This window comes from Papio anubis, chromosome 3 (assembly GCF_008728515.1).
Source record: "Papio anubis isolate 15944 chromosome 3, Panubis1.0, whole genome shotgun sequence".
Lineage (NCBI taxonomy): Eukaryota > Metazoa > Chordata > Mammalia > Primates > Cercopithecidae > Papio > Papio anubis.
Window position 1 is genome coordinate 138,258,888 of NC_044978.1, and position 18,065 is coordinate 138,276,952.

Sequence of the window (18,065 nt, forward strand, 5' to 3'; positions counted from 1 at the left end):
ATTCTTGCTGTCATTTAAACAAGAAATTTTTTCTTGCTACTGTAGTTAACTCCTGCCACCTCAGTATCTTATATTTTATCTCATCTTTGTTTTTGATATAGTTCTACCCTCCTAACTCCTCCCCAAGATGAAGATAGATTTATTGTCTTTCTGATTATCAAATTAGTAAATACATGTTACAAACATAAAAATACAAATTAAAAAATCAAAATAAAAGTCACCTATAATTCCACTACTTAAACAAGAACTAGTTTGGTGTCTTCTTTTCTAGATACTACCTTCTGCAGATATTGTGTATGTACATGTGTATGCACATACATATGTGTAATATATGTGCTTTTTCTACAGCTGCCTTTAAAATTTTAACTTAGATCCCTGTCCTTGTCAATGAATAAATCCACATATATATCAGCGACATCATTTCAGCTGTTTTATTTTTCTTAGAGGTCTCTCCGGGTCTCTGTTCTTTCTCAAATCACATTTCCTTAAAGCTAAGCTCACTAAGTTTGTTATAGCCAGTAGTCCAGGTGTTGTCATGTGGAAACTTGACCTTTAATCTGACATCTCTATTCCTTCAGCTATACTTTTTTGAAGTATATGTTTAAGATGTTCAGCAAAGAAAATGTTACACTATGTGTTGGATTCCTAAAATAAAAATTAACACAGATAATGATATTTGTTCCCTGTTTAGCCTCTAGAAAAGTAATCTGTAGCATTGTAAGATATTTTCCCATACATATTTCATACTGTCATTGAAACAAAGATAACTGTTTATCTAATAGAAAAGTGAATAATATACACAGGATTTCAAAATAATTACAGAAATTACAGAATATATAGCATTTCAGCTGTGTGACTGCACTTGGAAATCAGACCTGGGTTTGGGGTCCCCAACTTTGCCTTTCAGGAGCTATCTGATCCTTGCCAATTGACCTAATCTCAAAACTAATAATAAAATATAGATAGTTTTTATCATAAGATTGCATTTACTATCAAATGAGGTATATATTATGTGAAACTATTTTTGTAACCTTCAAAGCGCAACACAATATTTATAAGTTGATGGCTTAGTCAGCTAGCATTGCCATAACAAAATACCACAGACTGAGTGGCTTAAACAACAGAAATTTGTTCTTCACAATCCTGGAGATGGACAGTCCAAGATCAATGTATTTATTGGTAGCTTGGATTTCTCCTGAGTCCTCTCTTTGACTTGAAGACAGCTACTTTCTTACTCTGTCCTTATGTGGTTCTTTCTGTGTATGTACACATGCCTGGTATTTCTTCTTACAAGGACAGTCATATTGGGTTCAGGCCCCACACTTATGAACTCATTTAGCCTTAATTTCCCCCTGAAAAGCCCGATCTCTAAATACAGTGACATTGGGGGTTATGACTTCAACATATGTATTGTCAGTGGCAAGGAGGTGGACATAATTCAGTCCACAACAGTTGGGTAGCATTCAGTTCCCCTGAGGAGCTGTATCTCCTAAGTAGCTTTTTAAAACAGGTATTTTAATGATGTCTAATTTAGTTGCAGTAAAATATACAAATGTACAGTTTAGTGACTTTTTACATATATGTACACCCATGTGACTACTACCCAGAGCAACTTTTCCATCATCCTAGAAAGTTTCTCATGCTTTTTTCCAGTTGTTGCTGCTACCACTATTCTTATACCTATTGACATGGAATTTTTTCTGGTTATACAGTATATGCAGTATACTGTATACTATTTGTTTTTGGTTCATGTGGTGCAACATAATGTTACTGAGGTCCATCTATGTTCTTACGTGTATCAGTAGTTTGTTTGTTTTTGTTTTTGTTTTTTTTTAATTGCCATGTGGGATGGTAGTCCATGATATAAATACACTGCAATTTGTTGATCTTCTTCTGTTGGATATGGGTATTTAGGTTATTTCTTTTCTCTTTTCTTTTATTTTGTTCTTTCTTTCTTTCTTTCTTCTTTCTTTTTAGGCAGGGACTTGCTCTGTCGCCCAGGCTGGAGTGCAGTGGCGCGCTCTCAGCTCACTGCAGCCTCGACCTCTTGAGCTTAGGCAATCCATCCACCTCAGTACTCCCGAGTATCTGGGGTCACAGACATTCACCACCATGCCTGGCTAATTTTGTAATTTTTGTAGAGATGGAGTTTTGCCATATTGCCCAGGCTTGTCTCGAACTCCTGGGCTCAAGTGATCCACCCTCCTCAGCCTCCCCAAGTTCTGGGATTACAGGCACGCACCACGGCACCCAACCTGTTTTGGTTATTTCCAGTGTTTGGCTATTATGATAAAACTATGAACATTCTACCCAAGTCCTTTTGCCAACATTAGCTCTCATATCATGATTATATTCTTAAGGGTAGAATTGCTGGGATAGATTAGGCATATGTTTCCTCCATTTAGTCATGGGACATTGCCCTCAAACCATTCAGTGGATATTAAACATTCAGTGTGTATAAGCAATAACCAAAATTATATCCTTTCCTTGCAATGCAAAAAGTCTTCCATATTATGATATATGAACTAGCAATGAAGATCTGTCCATCCTTCTCAGTAAAGTAAGTTATAGCCTCATTTGGAGACTATGATCAATTCTGTCATTTGAGAACTAAGAACGTAGTAGAAATTCCTTTAGAGTTGCATTATGGGAAATCAAAAGTGAATACAGCGTAGAAGTATTGCTTTTTCTTTTGTATTTTTATGTATTTATTTTTTGTTTGTTTTAAAATTTTATATATTGTCTTTTAAACTTTTTAGGGCCTAGGAAAAACTATTCAAGCCATTGCATTTCTGGCATACCTCTATCAGGAGGGTAATAATGGTCCTCATTTGATCGTTGTTCCAGCTTCAACTATAGGTTTGTAATACTGGAGACAACTGTATTTAACGTTATCATGTTCATATAGGTAGAAGAGAGTGTGTGTAAGGGTGTGTGTCGGAGGGTTGCTGTGGTTTCAGTTGCGTGACTGAAACAAAAGTTTGTAGAGATGAATATTAATTTTATGGTCTCCTTATACTTTTCTGCTTTGTTTATATATATGTTTGATTATATTGGCAGTCTTTTAAAAAGAAAATAACTCAAATGTAAGTCAGTTTTAAATTATAGACCAAGTGCCATTTATGTTGGTTTCATAATACTTTTACTTTTTAAAATGACTAAGAGAAAATGAGCACTTTTAAATGTAAAATTAAACATTTATTGGATGAAGGTATGTAATTAATTCCTACTCATATAACTGTTCCATTCTTTCTCAATTTGTTGGATGCAGAAGTTAGAATAAGAGAATATTTGCACATGTGAATGTAACAAAACCCCTTCTCTTTAAATTGGAGTTTAATAATCAGCTGTAAATATATTTGGTCCTCTACCCTTCATTTTGATACCTCACAAAACTTCAAGATCATTTTACATAAGTTTCATAAGGAGTAATATTGTAAAGGGTCTGTGATAAAAGCAATCATCAAGGTATTTATATTTTAATTTTTAATTTTTTTTTTTTTTTTTTAAGACAGTCTCGCTCTGTCACCCAGGCTGGAGTGTAGTGGCACAATCTTGGCTCACTGCAACCTCTGCCTCCCAGGTTCTCGTGCCTCAGCCTCCCAAGTAGCTGGGATTACAGGCGCCCACCACCATGCCTGGCTAATTTTGTATTTTAGTGGAGTTGGGGTTTCACCATGTTGGCCAGGCTGGTCTCAAACTCCTGACCTCAGGTGATCCACCCACCTCAGCTTCTCAAAGTGTTGGGATTACAAGCGTGAGCCACCTTGCCCGGCCAGTATTTGCATTTTATAAAAGACTAATTTCTAAGTAGCACTTGTCAAAGTTTAGTGTTCATTTAACCGTGTGAACATACCCTATTGTAGCAGATGCAAATAATATTTCTTCTGTTCCATAGATAACTGGTTAAGGGAAGTTAATTTATGGTGCCCTACTTTGAAGGTGCTCTGTTACTATGGTAAGAATATGTCATTCTGCTTTTAACTTTGGAAATTAAAAATAAAGTACAGCACAATAAATACAGTCAAAATGTGTTCATTGTTTTTAAACTCTAGGTTCTCAAGAAGAACGTAAACAAATTAGATTTAACATTCATAGTAGATATGAAGATTACAATGTAATTGTGACCACGTAAGTATTGAGAAATTTGGGGAGGGTGGATATTTATGCAGCTCCCAAATTTAAAAAAGAAATTGTAGTAGTACTATGTAGGAAAGTTTATGCTGTTAACTGTAATACAAAAGTAATAGAGTGACTTATGTTGAGGTGTAACACTGGTATACGAAGCTTTTATAGTACATCACCTCATTAATGGTAACTATAAAAAGGTTTTGCCTACTTATTGAAAAAAGTCGTCTTGTAGTTTCTCAGTAAGCTTAATATTACGCTCAGTAAGCGTAAAATTTGAGATATCCCACCAAAATTATTTATATTTTTAACTTACAAATAAGTATCAATAATAAACACAATGAAATTCATGTTCTCAGTGAAGAATTTGAGTTAGGGCAGAAATAAAAATGAAAAAACCTTGGATAAGTTGACTACTACTTGGTAATAATTGTTTGATGTAAATATCTTGCACAGAACTTAATGCTCTTGTGTCACATTTATGATTTGATTTATTTATAGTTCTATTTTAACTGTAGTTATTATTTCTCACTACTGGCTTCTTGTGTAGGAGTCTGTCCTTAAAAAATTCATGCAGAATTTTGTTTTTTCTTAATAAAACAGGCTCCATATGTAGTCTCAAGCTGCTAGCTATTAACTGTTATTTATTGGATCTACTCTGCTAGTTTAATAAAATATTATTAGGTTTTAAAGAGAAACATGTTTTAGCTTCATGTTCTTTTTCGTGCTTATTAAAGTATAACACTTCATGGAGCAGATTACTTATAAATTATACCCAAATTGACCTCCTCCCAGGTATGTAGAAGTTGTCCGATTGTAACATTAACATTTTCTTTTTTTTTTTTTTTTCTTTTTTTGAGACTGAGTCTTGCTCTGTCACCCAGGGTAGAGTGCAGTGGCACAATCTCGGCTCACTGCAACTTCCGCCTCCCAGGTTCACGCCATTCTCCTGCCTCAGCCTCCCGAGTAGCTGGGACTACAGGCACCCGCCACCATGCCTAGCTAATTTTTTATATTTTTAGTAGGCAGGGTTTTATCATATTAGCCCGGATGGTCTCAATCTCCTGACCTCGTGATCCACCCACCTCAGCCTCCCAAAGTGTTGGGATTACAGGCCTGAGCCACTGCTCCCGGCCTTTTAACATTTTTTTTCAGTTATGTATTGCAGCTTTCATAACTTGGTTACAATGTACATCAATAATTATTAAATACAAATACATCAGTATTTATTTGAGTATCACCGTGTCTAGTGCTGTGCTTTAAGTACTGGCCGTTAGAAATGCGTGAATAAAAAATGTTTTTATAAGACATTAAATCTCACTAGACTCCAAGCTCTTAAAAGTATAACTTTAGAGATGTTTTTTCTTTTGGTGACAGATATAACTGTGCGATCAGCAGTTCTGATGACCGTAGTCTGTTTCGACGACTGAAACTTAATTATGCAATTTTTGATGAGGGCCATATGCTGAAGAATATGGGCTCCATTCGCTACCAGCACCTTATGACAATTAATGTAAGAGAATGTTTGTAAAGTTTTCCAAATTACCATAAAATTTTAGATTACATAATTTAATATATGTAGTATTCTTTATTAGCAGAATATGTATTATGTAATTATGTAGTATTCTGTGTTAGCAAGTTTTTTCTGTAAAAGGAAAGATAATAAATATTTCACACTTTATAGACTAGATGGCCTCTGTCACATATTCTTTGATTTTGTTTTTTAACAACTGTTTAAAAAATGAAAAGAAATTCTTAGGTCATAATTTACCTGTTCTATATGTTAAACTTTATAAATAATCTTTCATCACCTCATAAAGGTGATATGAGGACACAAGTTACCTACTTATAAAATAAGACCAGTGGTTTTCGTATTCATTGCTATTGATATTAGCAGACATCAATTATCTAAATTACTAATCGTTTATCACAGAATGTTAAGTTATTAATATTGGTTATAATTTATCTCTCCTCCCTTCACCTTTCACTGGGGAGGGTAGACATGAAAGGAGTGGCTCTTTAAGAAAAAGCTAATGTAAATTTTACCTTCATTCACAGGCAAATAACCGTTTGCTGCTCACAGGCACACCTGTACAGAATAATCTGTTAGAACTCATGTCGCTGTTGAATTTTGTTATGCCACACATGTTTAGTAGTAGCACCAGTGAAATACGAAGAATGTTTTCCTCTAAGACAGTAAGCATAAATGCATATTTTCTCCAAAATATGTTATTTGTGTTTTATCTGGGCCATTCTTCTTTTAGGTCTCTTTTGTTTTCATAGTGCATATGCTCTATGAAATAACTTTAAGTAGTTGATAACTCTATATTTGGATCAGGTTGGAAGTCAGCCAAAATTTAATGGAGAAAAAAAAATAGCGATTTCCCTAATCGATAGCCAGCAGTCTTGGTTAATATCCTAATTTTCTGAAGGATGACAATTTTAAATTGATGAAGATCTCAAATATATAATATGTGAGGAAAATTTTACCATTACATCATCTGTATCAAAATTGGCTACGTAAATTAGTAACATTCTTTTATGGGTAAACTATAAAACTAGACAAAGCTAGAATATCCAGAAAATGCCTATGCTGAGAAATATATTTTGAAATAAATGTTCATAAAACCAAAGTCACAACTAAAAGCGACAGTAAAGAAATCCTCTTCACAAGAAAAGTTTTGTTACTTCTTTATTGTTTAGGAAAAGTAAGGTATAGCCTTCAAGGACTCCCACATTTTTCAGTATCACAGTGTTTACACTGATTCTTGGCTCTCTTCCACATCACTAATCTTTTGCAAGAATTTTCTGTGATATTCATCCACTGCAAATTAACTGCCTTTTTAACATTTACTAATTTGAATTCCCTCCCACTTAATGTACAGTGTTTTAAATGGCCTAGCAGATTTTATGAACTACTTTCTATTTTTAGTTCATAATATATGGAGGGCTCCTTCACATCCTAGAACAAAATTCTGCCTCTTAATTCTCCAAAATCACCAGTTTTGAGTGGGTGCTATTCCCCATTTTTAGACCACGTGATTTGCATCAACCTGCACTAGATTCCTTTTGGGGCCATTTTCCACAAAGAAATAAAGACTTTTCTACCCCCCACGCTCCTCCTTACCCACAGTTAGACACATTTTTAAATGAGAGTTATCTAGGTAATCCATTCATAACTCATCAGTTGGTGACTTCTGAACACCAATCTAGTACAGTTCAAATTGATTACTTCAGTAGAGTACATGATTATGTATCATGAAACTTCAAAATACATATGGAGCTTCAAGAAGTACATGGCAGCCCAGAATTCAGATGTGAAGTTCCATCTAGAATGAATCATGTTTCTACAGAAAATAACTCAGACTCTAGTGAGGGAGATTTTTATGTTGTGTAATAATACTGTTATTGCAATAATTTAAATGAATAATTCCTAAAAGGATATGTTTTTATTTTGCTCAGAAATCAGCAGATGAGCAGAGTATATATGAAAAGGAGAGAATAGCACATGCAAAACAAATTATAAAGCCATTTATTCTCAGAAGAGTAAAAGAAGAGGTAATGCTTATCTACATGTTTTTTATTTTTATTGTTTTTAAAACTTACGTTTTCCTCTTTACTAGAACAGTTATCTTAAACTGTTTTTTCTCTCTCAGGTTCTCAAGCAGTTACCCCCGAAGAAAGATCGGATTGAGTTGTGTGCAATGTCGGAGAAGCAGGAGCAACTCTATTTGGGTCTTTTCAACAGATTGAAAAAATCTATCAATAACTTGGGTATAATCTGATTTTCACTATTTTATGTGAAAAAGAATCTTATACTGGGGCTGCATTTTGATTAGTTATATCATGGTATTTGTGCATTTTTTAAAATTATCTGGAATTTGAGGAAGTAATTTAAAAACTTAGTTGATATATTTCAACAAACAGTTATCCGCTTGGTTTTATTTTTTACTGTGTTCTCTTTGGGTCACAGAGAAAAACACAGAAATGTGCAATGTCATGATGCAGTTGAGGAAAATGGCCAATCATCCTTTATTACATCGCCAATATTACACAGCTGAAAAACTCAAGGAAATGTCTCAGCTTATGCTAAAGGTAAGGATTTCATATTATGTTAACACTAAGCTATAATAAGAGGTTAAGTTGGTAGGCTATAAGATTGGTGAACCCAATGGGCATACTAAACCTTTAACTACATATTTAGGAAAAACTTTTTGTTTTGAGACCAGGTCTAGGATTAAGTTCCAGATGATTTGGGGGACATAAGAACAAAGAAGGACTGATAACCTGCATCATAGGTCAGCAGACTGTGGCCTTATGGCAGTGACTATTTTTATAAATAAGGTTTTACTATAACACAGTCATGCCTGTTTTTGTTTTCTGGGACTGCTTTCTCACTACAGGGGCAGAGTTGAGTACTTGCCGTACAGGTCATTTTTCCTACAAAGCCTAAAATATGATCTGGCCCTTTACAGAAACAGTTTGCTAACTCTTAGTCTAGACTTCCATAATGCACTTCTTTTTCATTTTATTTCTTCTTTATAGTTTTAGCAATTACTGTTTATTTTTGCCTCTTTCTTTAACATTTTATCCTTATTTATCCTTACTGATCTTTGTGTTGAAAGCAACTTATTTTCTTTTTCTTTTTTTTTTTGAGATAGACTTTTGCTTTTGTCGCCCAGGCTGGAGTACGATGGCACAATCTCTGCTCACTGCAACCTCCACCTCCCAGGTTCAAGTGATTGTCCTGCCTCAGCCTCCTGAGTGGCTGGGATTACAGGCGCCCGCCACTACGCCCAGCTAATTTTTTGTAGTTTTAGTAGAGACAGCGTTTTACCACGTTGGCCAGGCTGGTCTCAAACTCCTGACCTTAGGTGATTTACCCACCTTGGCCTCCCAAAGTGCTGGGATTATAGGCGTGAGCTACTGCACCTGGCCAACCCATTTTCTTTTTTAAATTTTTTTATATTATTTTAAACTTACGGAGAATTTCAAACATTTATAAAAGTAGAATTTCATAATGAAACTGTCTGCTCATATGTTACTTCACCCCTTTGAAAGTTACCATTTGATAATGACACCACTCTTCTTTCATCTATACCCCAGACTTCTCCCCAGGATTATTTTGAACCAAATTCTAGGCGTTATTTAATCTGTAAATATTTTAGTATGTTATCTCTAAAACAGTAAGGACTTCCCCCCCTTTATTATACCTAAAAGATTAACATTAATTTTCCTTACACTAAAAGGTTCTATGATTTAGGTATTTTATCAGGTGTTAATTTTATTAAATTTTTCTGATCATACTATAAATTATTTTTATTTTGAAGTATACTGTGTTCTGTTTTGTTTTAAGGAACCTACACATTGTGAGGCTAACCCTGACCTGATCTTTGAAGATATGGAAGTTATGACAGACTTTGAACTACATGTACTTTGTAAACAGTATCGACACATTAATAACTTTCAATTAGACATGGACTTGATTTTAGATTCTGGAAAATTTCGAGTTTTAGGATGCATCTTGTCTGAATTGAAACAGAAGGTATTAAAGAAGAATGGTGTTTCTTATATTTTCTCAATTACTTAAACTTCTTAAAGCAATTCTGGCACACTGACCTGCTTTAATTAGCATATGTCTGTTCTGCATTCTTCCAGAACTTAGTGTTTTGAACATTTTCTTGACATATTTTCTTGATTACCTCCTTTCCTCTGTTGAACCTCAAAAACAATAGAAAGTTAGTAGACTGTATCTGTATTGATGTTTTGAAAAAATCTTAATTGTCGTTATTTCATAGGTGACAATCTGTATGTGTGCTAAGAAATTAGTTTTTAAAGACACCATTCATTAAATAGTTATTTAAGTAATACTGCCGTTTATGTGTGAAATAGCCTAAATTTGTAAAATCACAGTCCAGATAGGACACACATATGCAATTGTTCATATTTTCTGACATTTTTCTTACGAAAAGGAAGTAATTTAACTGTTCTTAAAATCAAAACTGAGAGCTTTTAGCCCTGAAGTTTAGAGGCTAAGGCAGTATATTCATATATAGGCTACAATAAGATGTATATCTTCGGTATTATTGATTTCTATTAAAGAAGCAGTTGATCATAGAGAATTTTCTGCAAATTTATCAACATGATATAAGTAACACTTCTAACTGTTTAGACCTGTCAAGGCTTAAGTAAAACAATTTTTTCTATTTCTGACTCGTATATCTATTTTCACAGGGTGATAGAGTTGTATTGTTTAGCCAATTTACCATGATGCTGGATATCTTAGAGGTTCTGTTAAAACATCATCAGCATAGGTACCTCAGATTAGATGGAAAGACTCAGATTTCTGAAAGGTTGGTATACTTCATGTTCAAAAAAAAAAACCCACTCATTTGTTGTTGTTGTTAGAATTTTAAATGTCTAGAGTACTTGATAGAATTTTGTTGTTTTTATGTTTGATTACTTCAAATCATTGCCTTAAAATAAGAGTAATTTCAATGATCAGGCCTGGTGGCTCACGCCTGTAATCCCAACACTTTGGGAGGCCGATGACGGTGGATTGCTTGGGCTCAGGAGTTCAAGACTACCCTGAACAACATGACAAAACCCTGTCTCTACTAAAAATACCAATAACAACAACAGCAACAAAAATAGCTAGGTGTGGTGGTGCACGCCTATGGTCCCAACTGGGGAGGCTGGGATGGGAGGATTGTTTAAGCCCTGGTGGGCAGAGGTTACAGTGAGCCAAGATCACACCACTGCACTGCAGCCTGGGTGACAGAGTGGGACCCTGTCTCAAAAAATAAATAAATAATTTTCTTTTAATTTTTCTGTCTGAATTGCATACAAATACCTTTTGAAACAGCTGTTAGAATTGTATTTTTTATGATTTTCACCTTTAAAATTTTTTCAAAGTCTAAAACACCTTATCTTTCATCAAGATTGTTTTAAAGTCTTTCATATTCTATGGGTAAAGTTTTTTTTAATTCCCAAAGGTTGTAAAGATTGACCTTAGTAAAGAAGGGATTGTCTTAATCAGGAAGGAATTGTGTAGTATGTTTAAATTGAATTATATATTTTGGTTTATTTTTTTTCTGTTGTCCAGAGTGGTTTTTTTCCCCCCAGCATTAGAGTAAAGGTAAAAATAATGTTGTGTTTTGTTTTTTTTTTAAAAGAGGAGAATCCACTGATACAATGATACACTGATCGTGAGGTCCTTGATTCATCAGGAATGCTGTCTGCCAGTAGGAGCTGATATACTTCTGAGAAGGCTAAAGATTGAAAAGCCATACACAAAATTTAGCTAAGCCACAAGTTAAAAAAGAACAAAATCGTCATTTAGGAATTAATTGAATCTGAATAGTTGAATTGAAGTAAGAGTTGGTAGGGGTAGCAGTATCGTAGAAAAGAAGTTGGTGAATTGAGGAGGCTCTTCCATCATATAGCCAGAGGAGAATATACATCTTCGGGTTTCCTTTTCATGTGATAATGATTGTTTTCCATTTTAATTACATGATACAACTTTTTAGTGAGATTTAACCTAATTTGTTTATCTTACAGGATTCATCTAATTGATGAGTTTAATACCGATATGGATATCTTTGTGTTTCTGCTATCAACAAAAGCTGGTGGATTAGGAATAAATCTGACTTCAGCAAATGTTGTTATACTTCACGACATTGACTGTAATCCTTATAATGACAAACAAGCAGAAGATAGATGCCATAGAGTAGGCCAGACTAAGTAAGTGTTTTTAGTTGAAATGTATTTTTAATTCAGTGCCACTTTAATTTGTGTAGACCAATAGAATATAGTGTTGGATATCCTGCCTTAGTTTTTATTTTTTCAGCAAAGCATGGCTACATATGTATTTTATGCCAGCAGTGTTGAACATCGACTGCACTGAGTAACCCTTCCATTTTCTAGTAATTAAAACCATCCACCCGGATTCCAAATACTCCTGCAGTTCATGAAGTATTAACAATTGTCTACCCCTTTGAAAAAGATGAGTAATTGAAAAGACTTGCTTATTAGACCAGTTTAAGACCCAGACAAACTTCGTAATACACAAATTATTGCTGGGCTGTCCTGTTACCCTTTAGGAAGTAAACTGAGTTGTAAATTATTTTAGATGAATGGTAATTTTGACATTGGTCACAGCACTGTAAAGAGGTGAAGATAGTCGGGTGCGGTGGCTCACACACTTTGGGAGGCCGAGGTGGGTGGATCATGAGGTCAGGAGATCGAGGCCATCCTGGCTAACACGGTGAAACCCTGTCTCTACTAAAAATACAAAAAAAAAAGATTAGCCAGGCGTGGTGGTAGGCACCTGTAGTCCCAGCTACTCGGGTGGCTGAGGCAGGAATGACGTGAACCCAGGAGGCGGAGCTTGCAGTGAGCCAAGATCGCGCCACTGCACTCTAGCCTGAGCGACAGTGCGAGACTCCAACTCAAAAAAAAAAAAAAAAAAAAAAAAAGTAAAGATAGTTACAACTCTGCTTACATAAATAAAGATCAGACAGTGTCCTCTTTGTGAAGTATTTTAATATATGTCCAAAAGATATTGGTATGTTCATTTATAGACTAAATACTTACCAGTACTTATTGTGAAACTTTGTATCTGACTACACTGCCTTAAGTGTACAGAGACACTGCTTCTCGGGCCAGGCACAGTGGCTCGCGCCTGTAATTCCAGCACTTTGGGAGGCTGAGGCGGGCAGATCACGAGGTCAGGAGTTTGAGACCAGCCTGACCAACATGGTGAAACCCCGTCTCTACTAAAAATACAAAAATTAACCGGGCTTGGTGGCATGCGACTGTAATCCCAGTTACTCAGGAGGCTGAGACAGGAGAATCACTTGAACCCAGGAGACAGAGTTTGCAGTGAGCCAAGATCGCACCACTGCATTCCAGCCTGGGCAACCGAGCAAGACTCCATCTCAAAAAAAAGCAATTTCCATCTGAACACAGAAGTGTTTGTTGTAATGTAGTCTTATCTGTGTGTGTGTGTGTGTGTGTGTGTTTGTACACACACATATGTTTTGTTTTGTTTTTGAGATAGAGCCTCACTCTGTCACCCAGGCTGGAATGCAGTGGCACCATCTCTGCTCACTGCAACCTCCACCTCCTGGGTTCAAGCAATTCCCATGCCTTAGCCTCCCAACCAGCTAGGATTACAGGTGTGTGCCACCACACCCAGCTAATTTTCGTATTTCTCTTTTTTTTTTTTTAAGTGGAGATCAGGTTTTACCGTGTTGGCCAAGCTGATCTCGAACTGCTGGCCTCAAACAGTCCACCCACCTCAGCCTCCCAAAGTGCTGGGATTAGAGATGTGAGCCACTGTGCCCAGCCAGTAATTTACTTTAAATACAAATATCTTTCTCTTTTCTTGCATCTTTAGGAGTGTCTAAAAGTTAAATATTCAGAAAATGTCAGTCTCAAATGGCTTAAATAAAAGAATTTAAGGATATGTTTGTCATAATTTTCAAGGTATTCTTTTTGAACTCTTAAATATAGTTTACATATATCCAAATAACTATATTTAGTAACCAATGGACATATTTTGTATGTTTTTTTAGAGAAGTACTAGTTATAAAACTAATAAGCCAAGGGACGATTGAAGAATCCATGCTAAAAATTAACCAACAGAAATTGAAACTAGAACAGGATATGACTACAGTAGATGAAGGTAAGTTTTTTGTAAGCAGAAACTTCAGTATTTATTTATATGACCATGCATCTAATTAGTGCAAGAAGGTGACAAAGATGACTAAAGTCCTTAACTAGCTTACAGTTTAGGGATGTTGTGTGATGTGGGAGAAGGTAAGCATATTTACTTCAAAAATACTAAAATAATTTTTTTAGTTTCTTAAGTTCACAATTTTTATTTTTGTATATGTTTTTGAAAAGAATATGTTCAGAACTCAGAAATGAAAGAACAGACACCTCCTAGTCACCCCATCTCCCAACTTCCCCATAGAGGTGGCAAGTGTTAGCCTTTCGTTTTTGTGTGTGTGTGACCAGTTATTTTATGTGTGTAGAAATAAACACGTATTCTTTCTTTTATGGGAGTAAGGGTGCATGTCAACTACGATACACTCTTCTGCACCTTTTCTTATTTAATGTTAAGTTAATTGGAAATAAGCAAGTTTTTTCATTCTAATAAATAAGGATATTCCTAATATTGATAATGGTTCATTTTAATTTAGCAAATTTCTGTTCATGACAGATACTGTTATGTCTGTGTTATATTAGGCACTCTGTACTATAAAAGTCAATACACTTTAATCTGTCTACAGCGAGAGAGAAATGCATATGATCAAATAATTACTTGTTTTTCTTGCATAACATTTATTTCAGGGTGCTATGGAAGCTTGGGGAGGCGGGCAGTAGAGAAAGTTTGAGTAAGAAGCAACTGAGATCTTTAAGGATAAGTAGGGTGATCATAAGTTAAACAATTAACACTAATTACTAGGCTTTTTGTGCATATGGCAACTTGCCAGTTTCAGGTTGTCCAGTAAATACAGTAAAGTGAGTGCGTAAGGCAGATTCTCTTTGGGCAATGTTTTCCTTATTATTTCGCTATGGCAGCTTTTAGAATTTAGTAAAGCATTTAAATTCTTTTTTACCAATACCAGCAAATATCCAGATATATGGATTTTATTTTAATAATAAGTTTCTAAATATAGTAGAACCATAATAGTTGATAAAATTAACTATAAGTCTTTTCTTATGGGCTAGTTCATTTCCTCAGAGGTAAATTTTTCAACCTCCTGTGAAGTGAAGAGAGGTGGGGAGAGGTGGTATGAGCCAATGGCCCTGAGAACTGAAGGAGGGAGGTTTGTTCTCATATTTAAATATTAATAGTTAATCTGCCTGTTTTCAGCAGCCTCTCTGTTCTCTACTATGACAAGTCCAGTGTTCCTCAGACTCATATTCTCCAAAGAGAATAAACCTTCATTTTTATACATCTGGGGCAAATGGCTGGCTTTCTTGGGCAAGCTGTAGTCATCTTACCTGTTCAAGCTGATTATAGCTTCATGTTTCCCATTTACCCCCATTTCCTGAGCTTTGAGGGTAGAAGGGTAAGGATTCTTGGTATGAAGTAGCCTTGCATTTCCCACCGGCAGACACTTAAGCTTTTACTTTATTGTGCGAAAATCAGTTTCCATGCTTTCACCTATTGTTTTCTTTCAAAATTTGTGAACAACTCTCTCTCTGCTGTTGTCTTTTTCGCCTATTCTTTCTCCTTTGTCTAATCCCCTTACACTTTTTTCTCCCATTGTATTTTAATGGTATTACGGATGATGGGAACAGAGGTGATGTGTATATTCAATCATTTTCAGTCATAATTAATGTAAATTATTTGTATTTGTATAAATTTGGTCAGTCTAAAATTTTGCCTGTTACGTTCACCTGCGTTGTCTGTTAAAATAGCAGTGTATTTTTAGCTGTGCTCTCAAGCCAGTACCTTTGAAATGTTTAGTTATGAAGAATCCTGCCCTCTCCTTACCACTCTCCTTACCACTTTTCCTAGAAGTTTTTCTCTGTCTTGTTAAAGCTGTTTATATGTTTTTTTCCCAGTGTGTATTTTATTTGCTAGACTAAGGATGTAATGGTGTCTTATTTACTCATTTGGCTGTAATCATTTGTCTTCAGCTGCGTCCCTGGTTTCATTTAGGTAATTTTGACACTGAACTAATGACAATACATGTATGCCCTTCTTTCCATCTCTCACAATGAGGTCCTTTTCCTCTGTAAACAAAAAGTATATTTGTAATTGAGTATGTATTGCTTTTTGTTAACAATCTGTTTGCCCCCCCTTACATGAAACTATGAAAGGTAAAGACCATGATTCCTCTCAAATATGCTTATCATTTTTTTGTGTTTCTAGAACTTACCTTAGTGGTTATCAAAGTAGCAACAGCAGGAGCAGCATCTCCTAAGAAATTGGCAATTTGAAATGCAAATTCCCAGGCCCCATTGTATACCTACTTGGTCATAAACTCTGGCGGTGAGACCTAATAATATTTGGTTTAACAGGCTGTCCAGGTGATTCTGAGAAAGCTAAAATCAGAGAGCCACTGCTTTAAAATAAAGATTGTGTTTGGGTTTTTTTCATTAACTTCCCTTAATGTGATTAATTGTATTAATACATTTTTTACCTTTTTGAACTTTTAAAAAAGTATATATTACCACAATCATGACTACATACTTTTTGAATTTTTTTATTACAGAAATAGTCATACAAAAATGAAAGCAGTAGCTGGGTATGTGGTTCATGCTTATAATGCCAGCACTTGGGGAGACAGGTGGGAAGATTGTTTGAGCCCAGGAGTTCAAAACCAGCCTGGGCAACATAGCAAGACTCCATATCTCTCTCTCTGTCTCTCTCTCTCTCCATATATATATATATATATATATATATACACACACATATATATATATACACACACACATCCACACACACATCCACACACACATATAATTTTTTTAATTGTTGAAAGTATAGTATGAATGAAAAATACAGTGATTTAACAGCTGTGACATTTGCAGTGTTTGTTTTTTCTGCTTCTTTTTTCTCATTGATCCATAATAAAGTCAATTACAAACATGGCAATTTATTTTCAGTATCGCAGCATATTCCTCTAAGTTGGTACAATACCATTATAGCATCTAATAAAATAAATAGTAATTTTCAGATATTATCATATGTTGTTCTTATCTAGATTTCTCTCATTTGTCCCCTTAATGTCTTCTATAGCTTTCCTTAAAACACCAGGGTCCAAAGTTCACACACAGCATTTTATTGTATTCTATCTTTAGTATCTTTAAGTTTAAAAGAATCTCCTTATTCCTTTCCTTCTTTCCTCTTCTCCCTGCATTCTTCCTAACATGGTATCAGTTTATTTAGTAATTTATGAAGTGTCAATTTGGATTTTATGGGCTATTTTCAAGTCTGTGGATGAGCTTGGAAGCAAGGATGTCTGTGAACTCCCTAAGAGTTGATGGACTATTTTGTGTTCCTGTGGATGTGTGTGTGTGTGTTTAACAGAGAAAAGAAGAGTAGATAAAAGTACTCATGATTTTAGATTTTAACTGAGGTGTGTATTTGTGAGAGAGGGGAGGAAGAGAGAAGTGGTTAGTTTTGCTACATTTCAGCCACATCTAATTTATAAAATTATTCATAGTTACAGATCTATCACAGATCAGCAAATATTTGTGAATTGCCAGCTGTTCTGTTGCACTAAGTGGTAAATTAATAAATCAACTCATCTCAAAATATTCTGAGTGCCTAATTAAATTAATCAGGGATGGCGAGATTATCTGCCACTGTGACACAAAGGGATTTAGAAAATCTCAAATAATTCCTGTAAGTACTTATAAATATGGGGCCTCAATTAATATATAGGGCAAACATTGGATAAACAAGGTAATTTAAAGTGGCTAATTTAATCATCAGCTGGTATGCTGTGCTCAGAATGTTGTTTATATGTATACAGTGTAGGTCTGAGTCAGTAATTATATCTTTAGATGAAAAATAAGAAAATAGATTAAATAAGTTTTGGTTGGTTTAGGTTTGGCTTTGTTGTCTTTGTTTTCCCTACTCCGTTTCTTACATAAATGTTTTTTATTTAGCAAATGTGAGAAGTTAAGTACCAAGAATTATATATGATCCAGTGTATTACTGTGTTTCTTTATATAGCTTTATAAAATTGGAAACATAACCTTAGATTGCTATGTTGGCAATATGAACAAGAACACAGAGGAAATAGCCCTAATCTAAGTAGAGATTAGGGAAGGTTTCTAACAGGGGTGACACTGAAGCAAACTAGCCCTTGAAAGATGAATAAGAATTCACCAAAGAAAAAAAAATAGAGACAATGTTTTATAAAATAAAATACTTTCATAAAGCTTTTAATGCTACTTTCTGACCT

The 18,065-nt window shown here is 34.9% G+C and overlaps 1 protein-coding gene across 10 annotated transcripts in view; it reads left to right on the forward strand.

Annotated features, from left to right (window-relative positions):
• Positions 1-18,065, forward strand: part of SMARCAD1 (SWI/SNF-related, matrix-associated actin-dependent regulator of chromatin, subfamily a, containing DEAD/H box 1) — an 85,879-nt gene that overhangs the window by 65,986 nt on the left and 1,828 nt on the right. For 7 of the 10 annotated variants that reach the window (XM_031664607.1, XM_021938423.2, XM_031664608.1 and 4 more), the window contains 12 exons: positions 2,760-2,859; positions 3,899-3,958; positions 4,056-4,131; positions 5,506-5,641; positions 6,187-6,324; positions 7,591-7,686; positions 7,785-7,902; positions 8,102-8,223; positions 9,485-9,673; positions 10,363-10,481; positions 11,689-11,871; positions 13,707-13,816. In XM_031664607.1, coding sequence (XP_031520467.1) covers positions 2,760-2,859; positions 3,899-3,958; positions 4,056-4,131; positions 5,506-5,641; positions 6,187-6,324; positions 7,591-7,686; positions 7,785-7,902; positions 8,102-8,223; positions 9,485-9,673; positions 10,363-10,481; positions 11,689-11,871; positions 13,707-13,816 — 1,447 coding nt within the window. Of the gene's footprint in view, positions 1-2,759; positions 2,860-3,898; positions 3,959-4,055; positions 4,132-5,505; positions 5,642-6,186; positions 6,325-7,590; positions 7,687-7,784; positions 7,903-8,101; positions 8,224-9,484; positions 9,674-10,362; positions 10,482-11,303; positions 11,579-11,688; positions 11,872-13,528; positions 13,618-13,706; positions 13,818-18,065 lie in introns of those variants that run through there. The other 3 variants (XR_004182799.1, XM_031664610.1, XM_031664612.1) reach the window with 3 other exon arrangements.